This window comes from Ammodytes marinus, assembly GCF_949987685.1.
Source record: "Ammodytes marinus genome assembly, chromosome: 12".
Lineage (NCBI taxonomy): Eukaryota > Metazoa > Chordata > Actinopteri > Uranoscopiformes > Ammodytidae > Ammodytes > Ammodytes marinus.
Genome location: NC_137216.1, coordinates 23,061,851 through 23,079,487, shown reverse-complemented (window position 1 = coordinate 23,079,487; position 17,637 = coordinate 23,061,851). Strand labels below are relative to the sequence as shown.

Sequence of the window (17,637 nt, the reverse complement as noted above, 5' to 3'; positions counted from 1 at the left end):
TGCTGTAGCTCAGACTGAATCAATTACCACTCAGCAGGCTAAGCTCAATTAAAAAACACCACAGAGGGGCCTGATTGCGGGGGTACTTACTGTAGGACAACATGGAGAGGTTTAGGCTATACCTATCAGCCTTTCAAGGCCACTCAAGGGCCAGAGTGAAGACACTTATTCTGCCTTTGAGGTGGATACGTTACACACACACACACACACACACACAGAGAGACACACATGCAGACGTACACAACTACACGCATTAAAGGTGTAGTAAGCGATTCTGGTGAACTAAATCACTTTTTGTCAAAATCAGTGAATATTTCCTCACCATCCGCTACCTGTATGTACTGTGTGCCAGCTGATTAAAAAATCCAGTGTTAATACACAGCCTAGGCTCTGTAAATGGGCATGTTGCTAGGTGGACCCCTTTGTTTACATACCAGTGTACAGAGCCTAAGATGTGTATTAACAACACTGGATTATTTTTTTAGCACACACACAGTACGGACAGGTAGTGGAACCTTGGGAGATATTCACTTATTTTGACAAAAGGTGATTTTGACAAGCATAATCGCTGACTCCACCTTCAATACACATGGACTTTTCAACAGATCAATAAACTATAACACAAAAGGTTAACAATCATGTAAACATAACACAATTTCATCACATCCTATACTGCTTGTATCTTCTTATCTTGTACTTGATGCTTTATGAATTTGGGTGATGGGTCTCCACCTGACAGACAGTCTGTTGGGGGTAAACACAGGACCACTGTTCGCGCTAAGGGGTATTAGTCTCGCTTTCAGTGCCTGTCCAGCCCCTTTCATGTCACCCCATCCTAAAGCAGTGTTTCTCCCATAAAGGCCCATTCAGGCCACTGTAGGGGAATGTGCCGCGGAGCAACAAGGCTCCACCAAAAGCCCTTTATTTGTTGCTGAAAGGAGCCAGGTGAGGAGGATATTGGTTTATTCAAGGAATCTGGCATTTCTTCAACAAATGGTTCAAGGGTTTTCAGTTTCATTCATATGCAATAGCTTCCCATTTGCTAGAATTGTTCTCCTCAAATGTCAGCATCTCAAGCGACAACTGCGCTTCACTAACCCAGGACATTTTCTTTTTCTGCTTTTCTATTTCCAAATACAGAGTCAACAAGCATTAGTCGGACTCATTAATCACCTAGATATTGCGTGGATATTCCATTGGGCAAAGCCTTCAAAACATATTTGTCAGTTTGTGTTTATCTCCCGATTCACAAGTTCAGACCTGATGAGAGGTGAATTCTCACCAGCCCTCCCTCTCCTCCTGAAGGGCATAAACAATGCATTCGGAGTAATTTACCTGAAGTAAGCCTGAGGGACCCGCAAAGGTGAACTCATATTTACCATCATTAAAACTACAAATCACTTAATACCAATATAAACAGCTCAGCTATTATGTTGTGCAGTGCTCGGAAGTTCACGCATGGATAAGCAAAGATCTGAATCGCGGAGGATGCATTGAATGAATTAAAAAACAGCCCTCGGTATCAACGTGATTAAAAAAAGCTGTTACATCACAACGGAAGCGCTGGGCCGACGTTAGGCTCCGATAAAAGAATCAGACCGAAAAAAGATTGAACCTTGAATGTTTTCAAAATGATTAAAAAGAGAGCAGTCATTTATTTTGATGACAGAAATGATAACCTGTGTTGATGTGAGCGGTAGTTAATCTTCATCTAAAACAAGACTTCAGCCTTTTCGTGGATGTCCAATCCTACAGAGGAAAATAAGGAAAAAAGGAACTAAGCTTTTGTCATTGGAAGTGGTATAGAGGTATAGCAGCCAGCCCCCTTACCCTTAACTCTGTTGTGGACAGATTTCCCCTGACAAAAATTAAACTAGCTCCTACTTGGCACTTTATTATCTCTTCAACTGAATGATTTATTGTTTGTGGAGCGAAAGAACCAAAGAGAGGGGGAAGATTACATTTCCAGCCAAAGCTCAGGCCTGATCTCGTTTTTTACTCGCGCTGTCCAGGAAAAAAGCTCCCGACAAACAATAATGTCAGCTGTAATTGATCGGAGGTCGCCCGGCTGGGCCTGCAGTAAAAGCGCACTATTTAAGCGACAATCGGCCCGGCGCTCTTCAGACGCTGGCTAATGAAGCTGTCTGTCTGGGCTATTTACCTTCTCTTAAATGGAAGGGGAGAGATGTACTGTAAGAGACAGGGCTGGAGAGGATCTGCCTCTCGCTCCGGTGAAATAGGACCTGCACATGCCTCAGGAATGTATAATTGGTTGGCGCAGCCAAAGCTGGGGATCCGGTGCTAATTAAATGACTTGTTTAAAGCCTATCTGTCTTTGTTTGGGAGGGCTCTGGGCTTCAGAACAATGCATTGTAAATGCTGTTGTCAAACAAACATTCCTGGTTATCCTTTGATTTGAATGGAACAAGACAAAGGGGCTGATTTGCACCGCGCTAAGCCTTTGGTTTTTCATGGTGTTGAGATATTTTTTCTTCTGATCTGTCAAACTGAACAGGACCATTCCAGTCAAGCAGTTAAATGAACTGACTCACTGCACAATGCATAGGCAGTCCTTCGGCTGCAAAACAATCTCAGTCCGTCTCCTAATTGCGCTTGTAAAAATGCCCCCATGCCGTGTATGTATTTCTCCAACAAAGGTGAGACGGCGGTGCACACACATGGAGAGTCTTTGTTGTGGTCGTATCAAGGATTTGCACGCCGGTTCCCAAAAGGAAATGAATGGCTCATGACAAAGTGTCTGTCATGCGGTGAGACATTTAGAGGTCTCTCCACAGCACTAATCAGCTATTCATCTTTACTATAACTGTTAATCTCCTCCAAAATCAGAAGGGCCTGCCTCGTGAGTATGGAGGGAGCCTTATAGCCATTAGATCAAACGCAAGACATAGCCTCCATAAATATGTTGCCTGGCATCGTGGTGCCACTTTACACAACACAAGCGCATGCTAACATATGCACAGAAAAAACACAACTGCTCCCGCATTCAAACACACACACATACACACACGCAAACAAGAAAAAACAGACACACACAGATGGCAGGTTCAGTCAAGGCTGGTGAGTCCTGTTTCTCATTAAAATGGGGGGAGAGAGGAAGGTATTGAGCTTTGATGTAGCCACCCACAGCCCCTCAGTGTCATTGAATGAAACTTTGAAGCCTTTTGTGTTTACGCAGTTAATGTTGATAATAAAGCAAACATCTTGCCTTTGTTAAATACCTGCTGTAAACTCACATTTGCACACACATACACACACACACGCAAACGGACACATAAAAAGAATACATCTTTCATTAACAAGGAGAGGTAAACATGAAAAACATGCGGATGTACACACACACTCAGACAATGATGCAGTACAGATAATCACATATAGGTAGGTACACATATGGAGCCAGCCAGACATAATACACATGCAAACCATATCCTTTACGTTCCAAGAGCCATGATCATTGGACACATTTCAAAGTATTCGCATCAAAACAAAATATGTTTAGCATGCCGGGATAAAGATACACTTTCCAATGATTCAGGTGGGCAAAGATTTTCTTCCCGTCAAGTACGCTGAATGTAATGTAATGTAAGAGAATCCACGATAAGAAAACATTTCTGGTTTGATAAGGCTAACATAATTGCCTCCCCTACCCAAAGCCACTGGAGTGTAACATGTGGTAGAAATTATCAAGGAGACAGACAGAGGTGTTTGTCCTTTAAGTGTATAAAATCTAAGGCAGGCAACTTTTATAGGATAATTTAAATCCTCTGCTCTAATGGCAGGCATTCCTTATGAAAATTGAAAGATCAATCATCTCGTGGCAGATGTGTTGTGAAAAAAGTTCCCTCCTATCTTTTGAGGAGAAAATGCTAAACACGTTTCTCGCCATCGCACCCCCCTCCCCAGCCCCCTGTTTTAGCTGTCTATTTGTCTCTTTGCTGAAAATGTTAACGAACAGGGCAATAATCAAGCCATATGCTTGCATGTGGCAAATCTCATTACAGTAAATGACCTTTACCAACCAATGCCAACATCCTTGTGCTTGATAACACAGGGCGTATATAGAGTGGGGGAGACAATGGTTGCGGCTTTAGTTAACGCAATCATGCACATGGGCAAGCGGGTGGCCAGGACAGCCAGGCCTTCAGGACACATTAGCAAAACACTCTTCTAATTTGGATCGGAACCAGGCTCACTTTACATTTGTCACACATCACTCTTGATAAATACGCAACATCGGCACGAGAGAGCACAAGCATCTGATCGCTGACAATAAGCCGGGACCGCATAAAGTGCTGTGAGCAGAAGAGGAGAGCAGAAGGAGAGAGGAGAGATATTACCAGCAGCTGTTACTACTGCGGGTGCAATATATTCAAGCCCAATCAATAAAGCTCCTACAGACAGTGACACCCAAGCAGACAGAGGAATCATTTTCATCTGATACTTAGCAAAGGCTCCCCCTTTTAAAAAGATTGCTTTCAGTCAATGACAACCAGTTGTCATTTGACTAAGGCTCCTGAAATGAAATATATTGACGAGCCTTATCAATCACGGCCCACTCTACCGTCATATCACTTTAGTGGAAGGGGAGTGTGTGGTGGGGGGATCAGTTTGCATGTGGCCATCAGATCATCCGTTTTAATTACAAAATTAGCATCACTAGCTCCTGTGCTCGCACTTCTTCCATTACAGTCACATCATGAGAGAAAATCAGTAATGCAGTGAATAGTTTACAGCAGTGCTAATGAGTTCAAGAACAGAGTATAGAATAGTTTTTTGGAATGAACTAGATTTAAAGTAGCTAAGGGGAACTTTCAGTTGTTGTTGATTCTAGTGTCATCTTTGGACGAACGCGCTAGTGTCATTACGATACCAGCGCCCAAGCCCGTGCATTTGTTTAGGAGGCGTGGGAAAGAGAGACTGCAATACGCAACACGATGAGGAAACTATTTATATGTGACTATGTAAATAGAATTTGATTCAGTAAAGTTCAGGAGATACAGGATGTTCCGATCTGCCAGCTGAAAATCATTTAAGTTCCCGGGAAATCGGACCAGAGCAAAGACATGTTATAAAAACCATATAAAAATAGTGTTGTTTTCGCTGATGGTCTCGTTCGCTCTCTCAGGTCATGTATGAAAAATCAGAGGAAAAATGAAACGCTTTCATAAAGATTTAAAAGTACCTTGTTTAAAACACAAATTAATTAAAACAATTTAAATAATGCGGGATCATTATAAGTATCTTGTTGTATTGAGTATTTGTTCAGGGAGGAGACCAAGCACAATTAAAAAAAAGAAATAAATAAAAAAGAAATCCTCTGTTTGTTCAAACTGCGAAGGTAGGAAGATTGTGAAATTCCTTAACATTGTTTGAACTTGCTCCAGTCTCTCGCTCTTTATCTCGGTCCCAGAGGAGAGGCTGTGTGATGGTGAAGATGTCTGGCCCGGGTACGGCTGATAGCTCTATTTGGATGAGGGTTCCCATATCATAATTGAGAAGAAACACCTTTCAGGTTTCGGGCGACCGTCGGAAGTGCTTTCGTGGAACGGACCCAACAATTTCTATCTTACAAAACGCTCTTTGATTCCCCCCCCTGATTGTGGCATAGTCGGGCAAAGGATAATTTTTTATTTGCATGGTAATCACAGTAAAAAGATTGTCACTTTGCTGTCGTCCTCGCTGCACTGTCATTACTGTTATTGTGTACACAGTAATATTATTACTCTATGCTAATGTCTCCTCTTAGACATAATCATAGAGAAATGAGAGCGCGTGATATCCGAGTCGCTAATGCTACACCATCTTAGCTGTGAAAACTGCTGCACATTCTCTGCAATTACACGCCGCGCATATTTTCACATTACTCCCAACCTGCGAAAGCTCATCATCACTGAAAGGTTGAATGTCATTTATTACACGTATCACATTTACACCAAGTGACATTGTCTTTTCAAATTGTGTTGATCTCTTCACTTTCAAAGGTCAGCCCTTTCCCTTGCTAAATTCAACCTGACAGAGAATAGTGAGGAGGGGACAGCCCGACGCATGCATCACCCACCGCATCAAAGCACTCCAAATTAATCTATCCAATTAATGAAGAATGAGGCCTAATGTTGATGAGGGGTGACAACTCGACTGGTCAGTTGTTTTTTTATAGCTCTGCTCCTGCTATTGTGAACTAACCGCAAGAGACAATCAAACAAATATGTCCACGACACGAGCACGCCGTCCCTTTCTTCTTGTGTCTCTTCCTCTCTCGCCGCAACTCTGCTGCCACTCAAAGATGATAGAACTTGATATGGATCATTACGGAAATAATGTTTAATCAATTCCCCCCTGTTATTGTAATCTATTTCTGCAGTTGTCTGCGATTGTGTATTTTGCAAGCTACATCAGTGCGCCTCACAATTTCCCAATCATGCATATTCAAGTATTAACGCCGATGCTTAACAGCCGACGCAACCGGAATTAGAACGAGGACATTAGACTTCATTAAAAAGAGAAATGATTATCAGGTTTATCTTTTGAAATGTCTATTAAAATGTGTGTGTCGTTCTTCACTTATCTGTCACCTGGCTCCCATGAGCCTGGCACACTAATAGAGAGATGGTGAGGGCCAAAGCCCAAGAGAGAGACAGAGACCCATCAAGCTCTCTACTCAGGCTGGAAGGCTGTCTGTCTGCTCTGCCACTCTGTGTCTAGCTCAGTGTGTCTGATTCAGTCACTGCCAGCGCTCCCTCCCTTTCCCCACAACACTTGCCGCTTAAACGGACACCAATTTGTCCAGTGCATCCCCGATATCGGAAGAAAGAAAAATCTAAACAAACCACATTGTAGTTGAATAAATCATGCAAGGCAATAATCGGTCGCGGTGAAAGAGGTGTTATGGTATGTTCGTGAGATGAATTCTTTTCAGCCTATGGCTACAATCTAGTCCTCTCTCAAGAGCTTCGGCTCTGACAAAGGCTCCCACAAGAGAGCTAGGGAGGAAGATGGATGAAGTTGCCCCTAGACACTCATATCAGGTCAGTATGCGCTTTATCCCCTAATGGTTAAGGTTAGGATTGAGTAGGGGGTGATACTAGATCTGAGCCTGAGGGCCATTGTTCTGTCTAAGAGGAGCGGGAAGTAGCCACCATCCTCCATCATGGCCCACATTTAGCCGCGCTGGGCCACCAGCACTATAGTGCAGCTAGCAGGTTGGATTGCGCACAGCTAGCTAGTCGGATGTGTCCTTCCACCCAGAGAGCTTTATTATTAGAAAGGACATAAACAGACTAATTAAATCGCAGCAGTGGAGCTGGGCTGACAGCTGGCGCAGAGAGTGTGACCAAACAGATCCCTATCAAAGTGCAGGAGCAGTCTCTCTATATGGGTCCTGCTTTTTGTGTGCATCCATGACCGTCTGTGTCTGCTGACACACACACATGTGTTTTCTGTAAGTATAAGTACGTGCGTGGCTATCCATTTTACCCATTTTAGACCCGTGTTTAATGTATAATTGACGACTTTAAAATGTCCACTGTAATTTCATTCATTCATACACACTGTCGTCTTAATGTCTTATTTATCTGTCTAGCCCATAACACATCGACTCGCTGATATGATCCAAAATGGTACAAATGCTATCCAGCAGAGCAGTAAACACTCCAGTAATTAGTGCATGGTCTCCAGACTGACTCCACTCAGCTCTGCAGCGTGGCCAAGCACGGACCCCATATAGAGAGAAGCCTAGTTATGCATTGATCTTGGAAAATTAAGGCTAACCACCCCATATTGCGATGTCTTGATGTACCTTCTGGATGAGCGGTGTACAATACTTGCATTGTTTGTAGAGTAAACAGGATGATTTGGACTCTGCTGTGCTTTAAAATGAATACATCCTGAATAATTAACGACCCCCACCCCCTCCCTTAAAGCGATGTTATCGGTGTGACCGCAAACGTAAAACCACTGATGATGAGAAAATATAGTTTTAACAAGTCAATAATGGTGAGTGCAACAAGAGCAGCCTAATCAATGGGGCTGCAACGTTTGCAAACAAGGACTTGAATTATAACGCCAATAATTGATCTCTTCCATTTTTCTCCTCTCTCCTTCGTGTAATGTCATTGTTTATTGATTGCTTCCTGCCAGTGAAGGATGATGGGAAGTTTTAGTTTGTTTTTTGCTATGACTTTTGCTCCCCCTTCCCCTCCACTACCCCCCCCCCCTTTCTCCATTTGAAAATTTGCAAGCTGTAGCACCAGCTTAACCAAAAAGGATTAAGTCCCATACCCAACTGAGAACACAGATAATGCTCAGTAATTGGTAAAAAATGAAGATGAATGGGACAGCTAGATAAGGACCAATTAGCTGCTGGGAGTGTACAGCTGTGGTCTCCTCACAGAGCGCTCTCAGGGGCCAAGGCCCCCTCTTTCTCTATCACGCGGAGCACGCACACACGCACACCTACACACACGTACACACACACACACGCAAACATACAAGCAGGAGGGTGGGGCTTGCGGAAATTAGCCTGATGACCCTGGGAAAAAGGGAATGATGCTTCCTCATCATCTATACCCGGAACCTTCGTCTTCTCTCGCCTCTCCGTCAGGCACCACTCCAGGTACCTGTCACCATGTGCCCAGCTTCAGCCTATAGCATGTGGCTCCCCATTGGGCACAGCCAGCCCTGGACTACAGCCACATATGTGAGACAAAATGGCTTTCAGGGTTTGAGGTACTGTTGTAGAATGTAACTGCTTCTATAGCTTAGTTGTGAGGTTACATGTTTAGGATTGATTTAGAAATGTACAGTAAAATCTGACAGTTAGTAGTGACTGTTCTGTCTTCTCCGTCCACCGCGGCTCCGTCTGTTGGCCGGTTGTCGAGGCATCATCTGGCTGATGACAGTGGAATTCCCATATCTAATTACAAACAGGATTTGGGCTCCATTAGACTAGTGTGGTGAGGAGTCAAGACGAGCGGCAGGGCAGCACCCAGTGGCCAAAGAGAGACGGGGGGGGGGGGGGGGGGGGTATGGGGGGTAACAGAGAAGTAAGTGAGACAGAAAAGAAGGAAAAATAAGACAAGGTTGAACTCTGTCTTATCTTTTCTTCCCACTCCTTTTTTCTGCGGTGTCTTGAAAAAAGAAAACACTTTATTTTCCTTCGGCGGCTAAGAAAAAAGAAAAGAAAAAGCCAATTCCTTCTCTTGAAATTGGCAGGTGTTTGTTAGTGGGCAGCTGACAATATTTTCTCTCCCAGTAATGAAGGTTGTGGGCTGGGGTCAATGCACTGGGAGGGAATGGCGGGCTGTTTATCCCCCTCAAGGCCCAGCGCCACACGTGTTTTGCTTGGTCTGTGATCTGTAATTGTGGCATTTCCTGAGAGGCGCAGGAACAATCCACATTGTGCTTTGAGAAGGGCTCTCTCCCTCTGCCCAGACTAAAGACTGTGCAGGGGAAAAAAATCAAAGAAAACACACACACACACATACCACCCTCATTCCATCTCTCTCTACATTACTCTATCTCTCTTTCTCACTATTTTTAATCTCTCTATCCTTCCATACACTTATCTATTTATCTCTCTCTCTTTCCTGTCTTTTCCAGAACGTTTTGGTTATGTTGGCCAGAGAGTTGAACTGGCTGTTTTTTTTTATCCCTCCTTAAATAATTAATAACATTGATTGCAAAACAGGAAGGTCTAATTTTGATGAATATCTAATGCGGAGCAGGAGAAATATTAGCCTGTTTTTAATTTACATCAACACAAAGACAATCCAACTCTACAAACAGAACAGAGTGTCCTTCAACTGGCTGCTGCTTTGCTTTAAGAGCTTCAGACAACACACTGAGATGAGGCACCTGTATTTTAGCCTAGAGTTTTTTTTTTTCAATAGGCCTGTGTAGTAGCTTTTTCTCATTAAAAGCATCCATGTCCTTCGTGGGGTATTGTCGGCAGCCCCTGCCTCATTATCATATCAATTCCTATCGTGGGTCGGTAACATCATTTGTGTAAGTAAACACATCCGTTTGTTGAGTCTTAGTTTAAAGCTGGAATGATTATGAAAACTCCCGTCCATTTCCTTTGGAGCAGCTGTGGGTCTGAGACTCTTTAAAAAAAAACAAAAAAAAAACATGAAGTCATACCCTTGTCAGCAATGTGAGCAAAAAAAAGTCAGCCCGGTCGCCAACAAAAAAAACTACAGCCAAAATACAGTTCCCCCCTTCTGCCCACTCCATGCTATATCAGTCAAGTGATTTATAACTTTAGTAGTGCTCTTTGGGTAATAGGCGTGAGAGCTGGACATATCAGGCATTCACACTAACGCAAAATAGTTTGTGAAAGCAGGCCTCCCAAGAGAGAGAGAGAGAGAGAGAGAGAGAGAGAGAGAGAGAGAGAGAGAGAGAGAGAGAGAGAGAGAGAGAGAGAGAGAGAGAGAGAGAGAGAGAGAGAGAGACACTTTTGGAATGTTAAACATTCAGTGCAGCAAGCTTTTGTGTAAAGCCAGTTCATATTTTTGTAGTATTACAAAATGCTTTTTTATTAAAAATAAACATGTGAGCGAAAGCCCTAGTGCTATATAGATGGAAGGAGACAGCATACTAGCTAGCTGTGTTTCATGGCCCCTCCGGTGTGGAGCGGGGCCATATTTCTCCGGCGTATTATCAGGATGACTCCTGCTGGCCACCCCTGTCACAGGAGAGTGCTTGATATAAACAAGAGATTGCTGCGACACCCAGTAATCAATATTAGGATGGTTTCAGTACCAAACATCATTTGTCTCTGCGACCATTCCTTTGACCAAACGAAGCATTAATTCAAATCATAAATCTGGGGCTGATTTAAATCCCGGGGAGAGTGAGGGAGAGAGAGAGAGGCCCCTGTCTGACTGCCTGCCCCTAATGATTTATTTTCTACATTTCTGCGAGCGAGAGATTTGTCCATACTCACTGACAGGTCACCTTCAAACGCCAGTGGCAGACTGTTCATCACCATGCAGACGAGCATCTCATCGCTGCGAGTAAATATTAAAGGAAAAGAATCCAATTGATTGTGGATGGGGCCGAGAGGCGTCACTGCCATATATTTCACTCAGAGAGCTAATGCTGTGGCCCATGCACACACCCGCCGCACCTAGAGCTGCTCTCCCCCCCTTTGCCAGAATTATGATTCTACCGGGAGCCTGTGTGGCTGGCTGTGGGGCTCAAGGTTACAATTTAAATTGTAAAAAGATAAAACAGTTTCTTATTAGCTCCATTGCCATAGCCTTGCTGTTGGTACTCACATTTATCTTTATTTCCGTGACCTCGCAGGCTCGTATTCTTTATTTTTACATACTCCATTCTTTGGGAGTGATGACCTCACACTTTATGCATTTTGCATTGTTAAATCTGCTTAGAAACACATCCTGTTTTCATCCCGCGCACCATAAGCTCCGTGGTGTCAAGTATTACTGATGAAATGTATTCAGGACTCGAGCCATTTATTACAGTGGAGTGAATGAAAAAGCTCCATTTAGCAGCCAAAGCTACAGGGATTACATTTGGTTTATAATTTGGAATGGGCTCATGAATCCGCACTAACATACATTATCATTCTCTTTAATACACTAAGTGGTTATGTGTGATATTACGAAAATCCTTCTGCATTTTTAGGGCTAATAATTAATTGAAATGGCACATGGTGAAAAAGCAATGCTCTCACTCTCAATTCAATTAGGCCTTGTTAGGAGCTGATAGCTTTGTGAAACTGTTTCACTTAGCTATTAACAATGTTTTTTTTCTCTCTCAACACAAAACTTAGTGTTAAGACTTCAAAAGAAAACTCGAGTTAGATCAAGAAGGTGGATATTAACAGTGCATACAAATTGAAAAAAGGACATTATTTCACCATTTTGTGCAAAAAGCAGCAGCATAGTGGAGACATGCAAGTTACGTATGGCTTTGGTTTAGGTCAGGCTGTTTGTACATGCATACTGGCAAACATTTTCTAAATCCCTTATATATTACGTTGTCTGTCAATTAAGCAGGATATCAGGCAAGGCAAGATCTCCCATACAATATTTTCATTAACTTCGCACCAAAGTTGTTCTATTAGACTTATGCATGAACCTTGAAAAAAAGGTTATTTATTAGTTTCATGACACACCCTAAAATTATCCAATAATTGGTTGCCAATCGTTTGTAAGCGGCCTAATTTAACAAAAACTGCCAAGACACAGCAGTGTAGTTAACAGGCACACTTTAAGTCCTAGCTATGCATAATGTGATAGTCTGCCCATAGGTGGCGAAAACAAAACTTGATTCATTTAAATGGTCGTAACTCAGACGTCTGACCACTAGTTTTTAGGACAGGATTTAGTTTTTCTTCATAAATCATTGCTGCTCATCGCTTCATTTGCATTATTTTTGAATTAATTAAGTGTGTGTCAAAGTGGTGATCAGTATGCAAGTCTTAATGTGTGTCTGTGTCTATACAAGCACATGAATCAGTTTTGTGTATCTGTTTGTGACAGTATGTGTGTGTGTGCAGTGTGAGAGAGTGTGTGTGTGTGTGTGTGTGCGTGTGTGTATGTGTGTGTGTGTGTGTCTGTGTGCGTGTGTATGTGTGTGTGTGTGTGAAAAGGGCATATCCTAACCGACGGTGGAGCTGAGGTCTCCATTCTCTCCGTCGTGCCCGTGGTGGTTGGCGTTGCCGTGGTAGCCGCTCATGGCCTCCAGCTTGATCTTCTTGACCTTCATGGCCTCTGCGATGGCTGCGTTGGCAGCTGCTGCCGCCGCCGCTGTCAGGCCTGCAGAGAGGAGGCAGAGGAGACAGAGCGCTTACAGACCCGCTACATGTCTGCTAGGGGGCTGAGCCACTGCACCTGCAAAAAACCTTTCAAAAAAACCCTGCCTTGGTGAACCAAACAAAAAAAAGAGAAAAAAAAGATCTTCTGAAATACTAAAACAATGAATAATTTTATACACTATGGGGAATGAGCGCCTATGAGATCACAGCTTGTTTTTTTTTCTCATCTTCTGACAGGGGATATCTTCACAGCAGGTTATCATGCTGATGGAATGGATCCCTGGGTGTGTGGCGGCATATGATTTTTATGAATGTTTTCCACCGACTCCGGGAAATCCTCGCCACTATATTGATGTATCTTGTACCTTGTTGCGAACAGATGAAGTCCACATATTATTATTGCATGATGCAAGCATTTTGTGTGCTCATATATATTTATATATATATAATGTGATATTCAGTCTGACACAGCAGACACATCAGGGTTCAGGGAGACATTAAGTCACTCAAGTTCAACATGTGAACAAATACAGACGACAAACTGTGTATTATAACCAGACATGGGGGACTCGAGTCACATGACTTGACTCGAGTCAGACTCGAGTCGCAAATTTGAGGACTTGAGACTTGCTTGACTAACACTGATAAAAGACTCGACTTGACTTTGACTTGGTCTTCATGACTTGAGACTTGACTTAGACTTGAGACAGATGACTCGAAATGACTTGAATTTTTAAAAGTTAGATTACGTTAGAAATTATGTTTTATTTTGAAACATGATCGGGTGATTTTACAGTGCAATGCACGCAGCGCGCTGCACGGACAAACAGCGTCAGCAGGTCAACACAGGAGCAGCAGTCATGGAGGCGGCTAGACCTTTCTTTATATGTCCATGGGCTAGACCAAGAGTAATTCACGTGAGCCTCCCACACGCTTATTACAGTAAATATGTAGCGCCTTCTTCCCTTCCCTTTTCACGTTGTAACGGCCCCGGGAAGTCTTGTAAAAGAAAACGAAAATAACGAGCGTTTCCTGCAGCGCTGCTGCCTTGATAACGCACGCTTCCTTATCGAGCGCCCTACCTCCATGGACTGTAGGCTTTATATAAGCATCTCTGTGAGACAAAACAGCGGTTATTAATATGATGCAGTTCAACCTTCCACGTTCACCGGCTCCTTCCGACAGCTCACAGCCGCCGCACCGACAGCACAGCAAACTGCCCGTTATGACAGTTCGCCCCCCAGTATGAAAAATTAATTAATCGGGATAAATCAAAATGTGATCCTGCCATAAAATAAAAGGTGATATGATATTTTTGCCATAGCGCAGATCCTTGCCCTGTTTTATTCTAAATGCATTATGGGGATTAAAGGTGCAGTGTGTAATATGACATCATCAAGAAAGTTCTAGAAAGTTCTAGAATGCAACGCTCCCTGGGTAACCCCAACCCTTTCGAATAATAACAGAAGCTACAGTGGCCTTCAAGGACAAGAACAATTCTAAATTTTAAACAATGCACCTGATGACATTCCAACTATGACACTTTCAAGATGGCGGCACTAGGCCTTGGTCCAAAATATGCAGAAATATGGACATATATGCGACCCTTTCTAAGAGAAAAATAAATAATTCAAAAAAAAATGTTCAGCTATTATGCACTAAATTAAATGTACTTATGGATATTATAATTACTTTCTACAAAATCTGCTAGGAAATAAAACCCCAAATTCTACACACTGCAGGTTTAAGTGTCTGTTTTGTGTAGCCTAAGTAGTAGGCTATCTGTTACTATTTGCCTTTCTTGTTTTCCATGTTAAAAGTAAGCTACTTGAAAATTGAAAGTAGCCTAAATGTGGTTGAAAGAAAAGGAAATGTGCGGTGTTGATCATATGTGATAGATAAGGGGTCGCTATTGGATGCAGACATTATGAGATTCGGACCTTTGCTGTAAGAAAATGTTGTCAACTGGACCCATTTCAATTTTAGTTGAAGACCCCTCGGTCAGACCAAGAATAATTCAATTGTAGTTCAAGGATGATGTTGTCGATGACGGTATGAAGAAGAGAACTGTGAAATGCAGGTCTTTTAAATGTAGAAACTGGGTTAGATAATATGATTTTTGTATGACTTGACTTGTGACTTGCTTGACCTGAGCAATGACTTGACTTGTGACTTGCTTGATTCTCACCACAGTGACTTGGACTTGCTTGAGACTTGAAGGTTATGACTTGAGACTTGCTTGTGACTTGCACATTAGTGACTTACCCCCATCTCTGATTATAACCATTCTCCTTAAGGATATTTAAATGATACCTCCTAATGCATTCAGAACATCTAATCTTCCTGAATAAAGCAAATTAAATAACGATTTGTATTGGCACCCAAATGTTGCGCTATATACTCGAGAGTCTCATAATAACAGGGCTCTTCTGAGGGTCAAGGCCAGTACTTAAGCAGAATGGAAAACTATAAACAATATATACAGAGGATACACGTTTTTGCTCAATAAACGAATGTGAATGAATGTACGCCATTCAGTGTAATCTCTATTTTATTTAAAAAGAAAATCCAACATACTCAGGAGATTTGAGGAAGGGAATTAATGTGAAAATAGGCAAAAAGACCTTATTGGGCACATAAGGACCCAAAAATGTCAATGAAGATTTGTGTTGCTGTTGTGTAGACATTAAAACTGTGTTTTTATAAAACTGTCCATAACATGAACAAAGAGTCTTTTAATTGGATGGAAAAAAAAAGTTAATTTCTGCCTCTTCACTCTGGAATATAGACTGCACAAATAACTGATTGAACTGTTTTGTGGAGGCTTCAATCTTATAATACACTCTTTAGTATTCATATCATTTGAAAAATTCAGACATGCCAAATCTTTTTATAATTTTACATGGATTCTCCACAAGCCTGAGGCTGCTGTTTTCACGAGCAGACTAAACGACTATTGACATCCCATTTGGAATGATTTCCTGTGTGCCTATCTCTTAATAAATACTGGAACTGCAATATTTTACATGGCCTTTCACCTCCATCAAAAGGGGACTTGATATGATTGATATAGTAAGTCGGAAAAAATTATAGACATACATATGCTGAGCACACTGCAGAGATCATAAAGCATTGGGTTTTGTCATTGTGATATTTCCAGGGTTCTGGGTGTGTTGAACGTGACTGAAATCTTTATTCATGAGGCCGGTCTCAAACAGCAGGGACAGATAGTGCTAAAGCTCCTCTAGGCTTCTCTCTCTGTGTGTGTGTGTCTCAGGAGAGTCCCACGACTCCTTGCGCCAACCCCGGCAACAAAATCAAAAATGCATGGCAAGAAAAAGATATGTACCCGGTGGCATCACTCACATCCACACACAGTACAGTATATCACCTGCCCTTTCTAACAGAGGGCTGCCTGCTGCTTAGAACTGGATATGCAGGGTTTTGCCCTATGTTTTGACGCAGAACATGGCAAACGTCTGCGTTTATCATCGCTAAGCCGTCACGTCTCCGTGATGGGACTCAAGAGCAGCTATTAGCCATGCATCTGAGGGGGAAGATGCAAGTACAAGGAGAGGTAGAAAATCGAACATGTGGCTCTAATAGATACATTCGAGCATGCACACGCGCGCACACGCACGCACGCACACACACAGACATAAACAGACAGACACACACACACACACACACACACACACACACACATAAACAGACAGACACACACACACACACACACACACACACACACAAACAGACAGACACACACACACACACACACACACACACACACACACACATAAACAGACACAAACACACCGATAAACATGCACACAAGAAGAAACATACCGGTCTGGCCACGCTCTCTCCTCTCATCCCCCAGCTGATAGGCAGATGGCGAGAGTCACTCCTGAGCCACTGACATGGAGGTGCATATAATTTAAAGCCTTGTTTGCATCTTAAAATACATCAGTACCATATTGACGTACAGTATACATCATGTCAAACGAGGGCCCTCTCATTTGCAATGGGCCCTGGCTGCTGCTGTTCAATATGCATGGGCCAGAGCAGGGGGAAGGAAAGAAGAAAAAAAAGCCATCGCCTCATAAGAAGGTGATACTTCTCCACATAATGAATGTGGCCTCTGCCCAGTCTGAAGGTCAGCCTTCATTTGTGTATAATGGGCAAGAGTCAACTGTTTTCCAAATGAGACGTATGCAGAACAGACTGCCGAGTAAATATTGAAATCACCTCTGGGCTGTTTGTGTGATAAATTCCCCCCACAAATCAGGTGCCGCTCAAAGGAGTGCCGCAGTGGTGCTATTCTGATGCTCTCTAACTTTGGCTGTGAGAACACTGTGGTTTATTGCACTGCAGCCTGTGTGTTCTCAACATTTCCTCTAAGGTAAACTGGACTATATTGTGAGAAAAAAAATAGCTAAATTAAAATAAATTGATATATGAAGACCGTTTTCTCTAATCAAGTGTTTTTTTGCGTAAATAAATGCTTTCAAATTGAGTTGTACTACTGCAAAAGAGACTAAATGATCCCTTTCTCCATTTGATTTATCATTCTGCTCCATCCTGTCTTTGGCTAAGTGACAACCCTCCACAAATTGAAATCTTTGTTCTGATAATTGTTCCATTTTGACGGATCAATTGTCATATCCACATTGCGCACACACACCTCAATAACAGTGGGTGTACTAATAAGGAAGCCTTTGGTATATGTCCGCGCCCGGCAACAAGTCTATTAAGCCACTGGAAGTCTAAACGTCAACAAGACCAATCCCACTCAATGCTAATCTGCATTCATTACTATGCAAACAAAACAATCCTGC

The 17,637-nt window shown here is 42.6% G+C and overlaps 1 protein-coding gene across 1 annotated transcript in view; it reads right to left on the bottom strand.

The window, feature by feature from the left end:
- Positions 1-17,637, bottom strand: part of dachd (dachshund d) — a gene marked incomplete at its 5' end in the record, with an annotated part of 96,911 nt that overhangs the window by 27,633 nt on the left and 51,641 nt on the right. Inside the window, one exon of the mRNA XM_080037588.1 lies at positions 12,648-12,800. Coding sequence (XP_079893714.1) covers positions 12,648-12,800 — 153 coding nt within the window. The remainder of the gene's footprint in view (positions 1-12,647; positions 12,801-17,637) is intronic.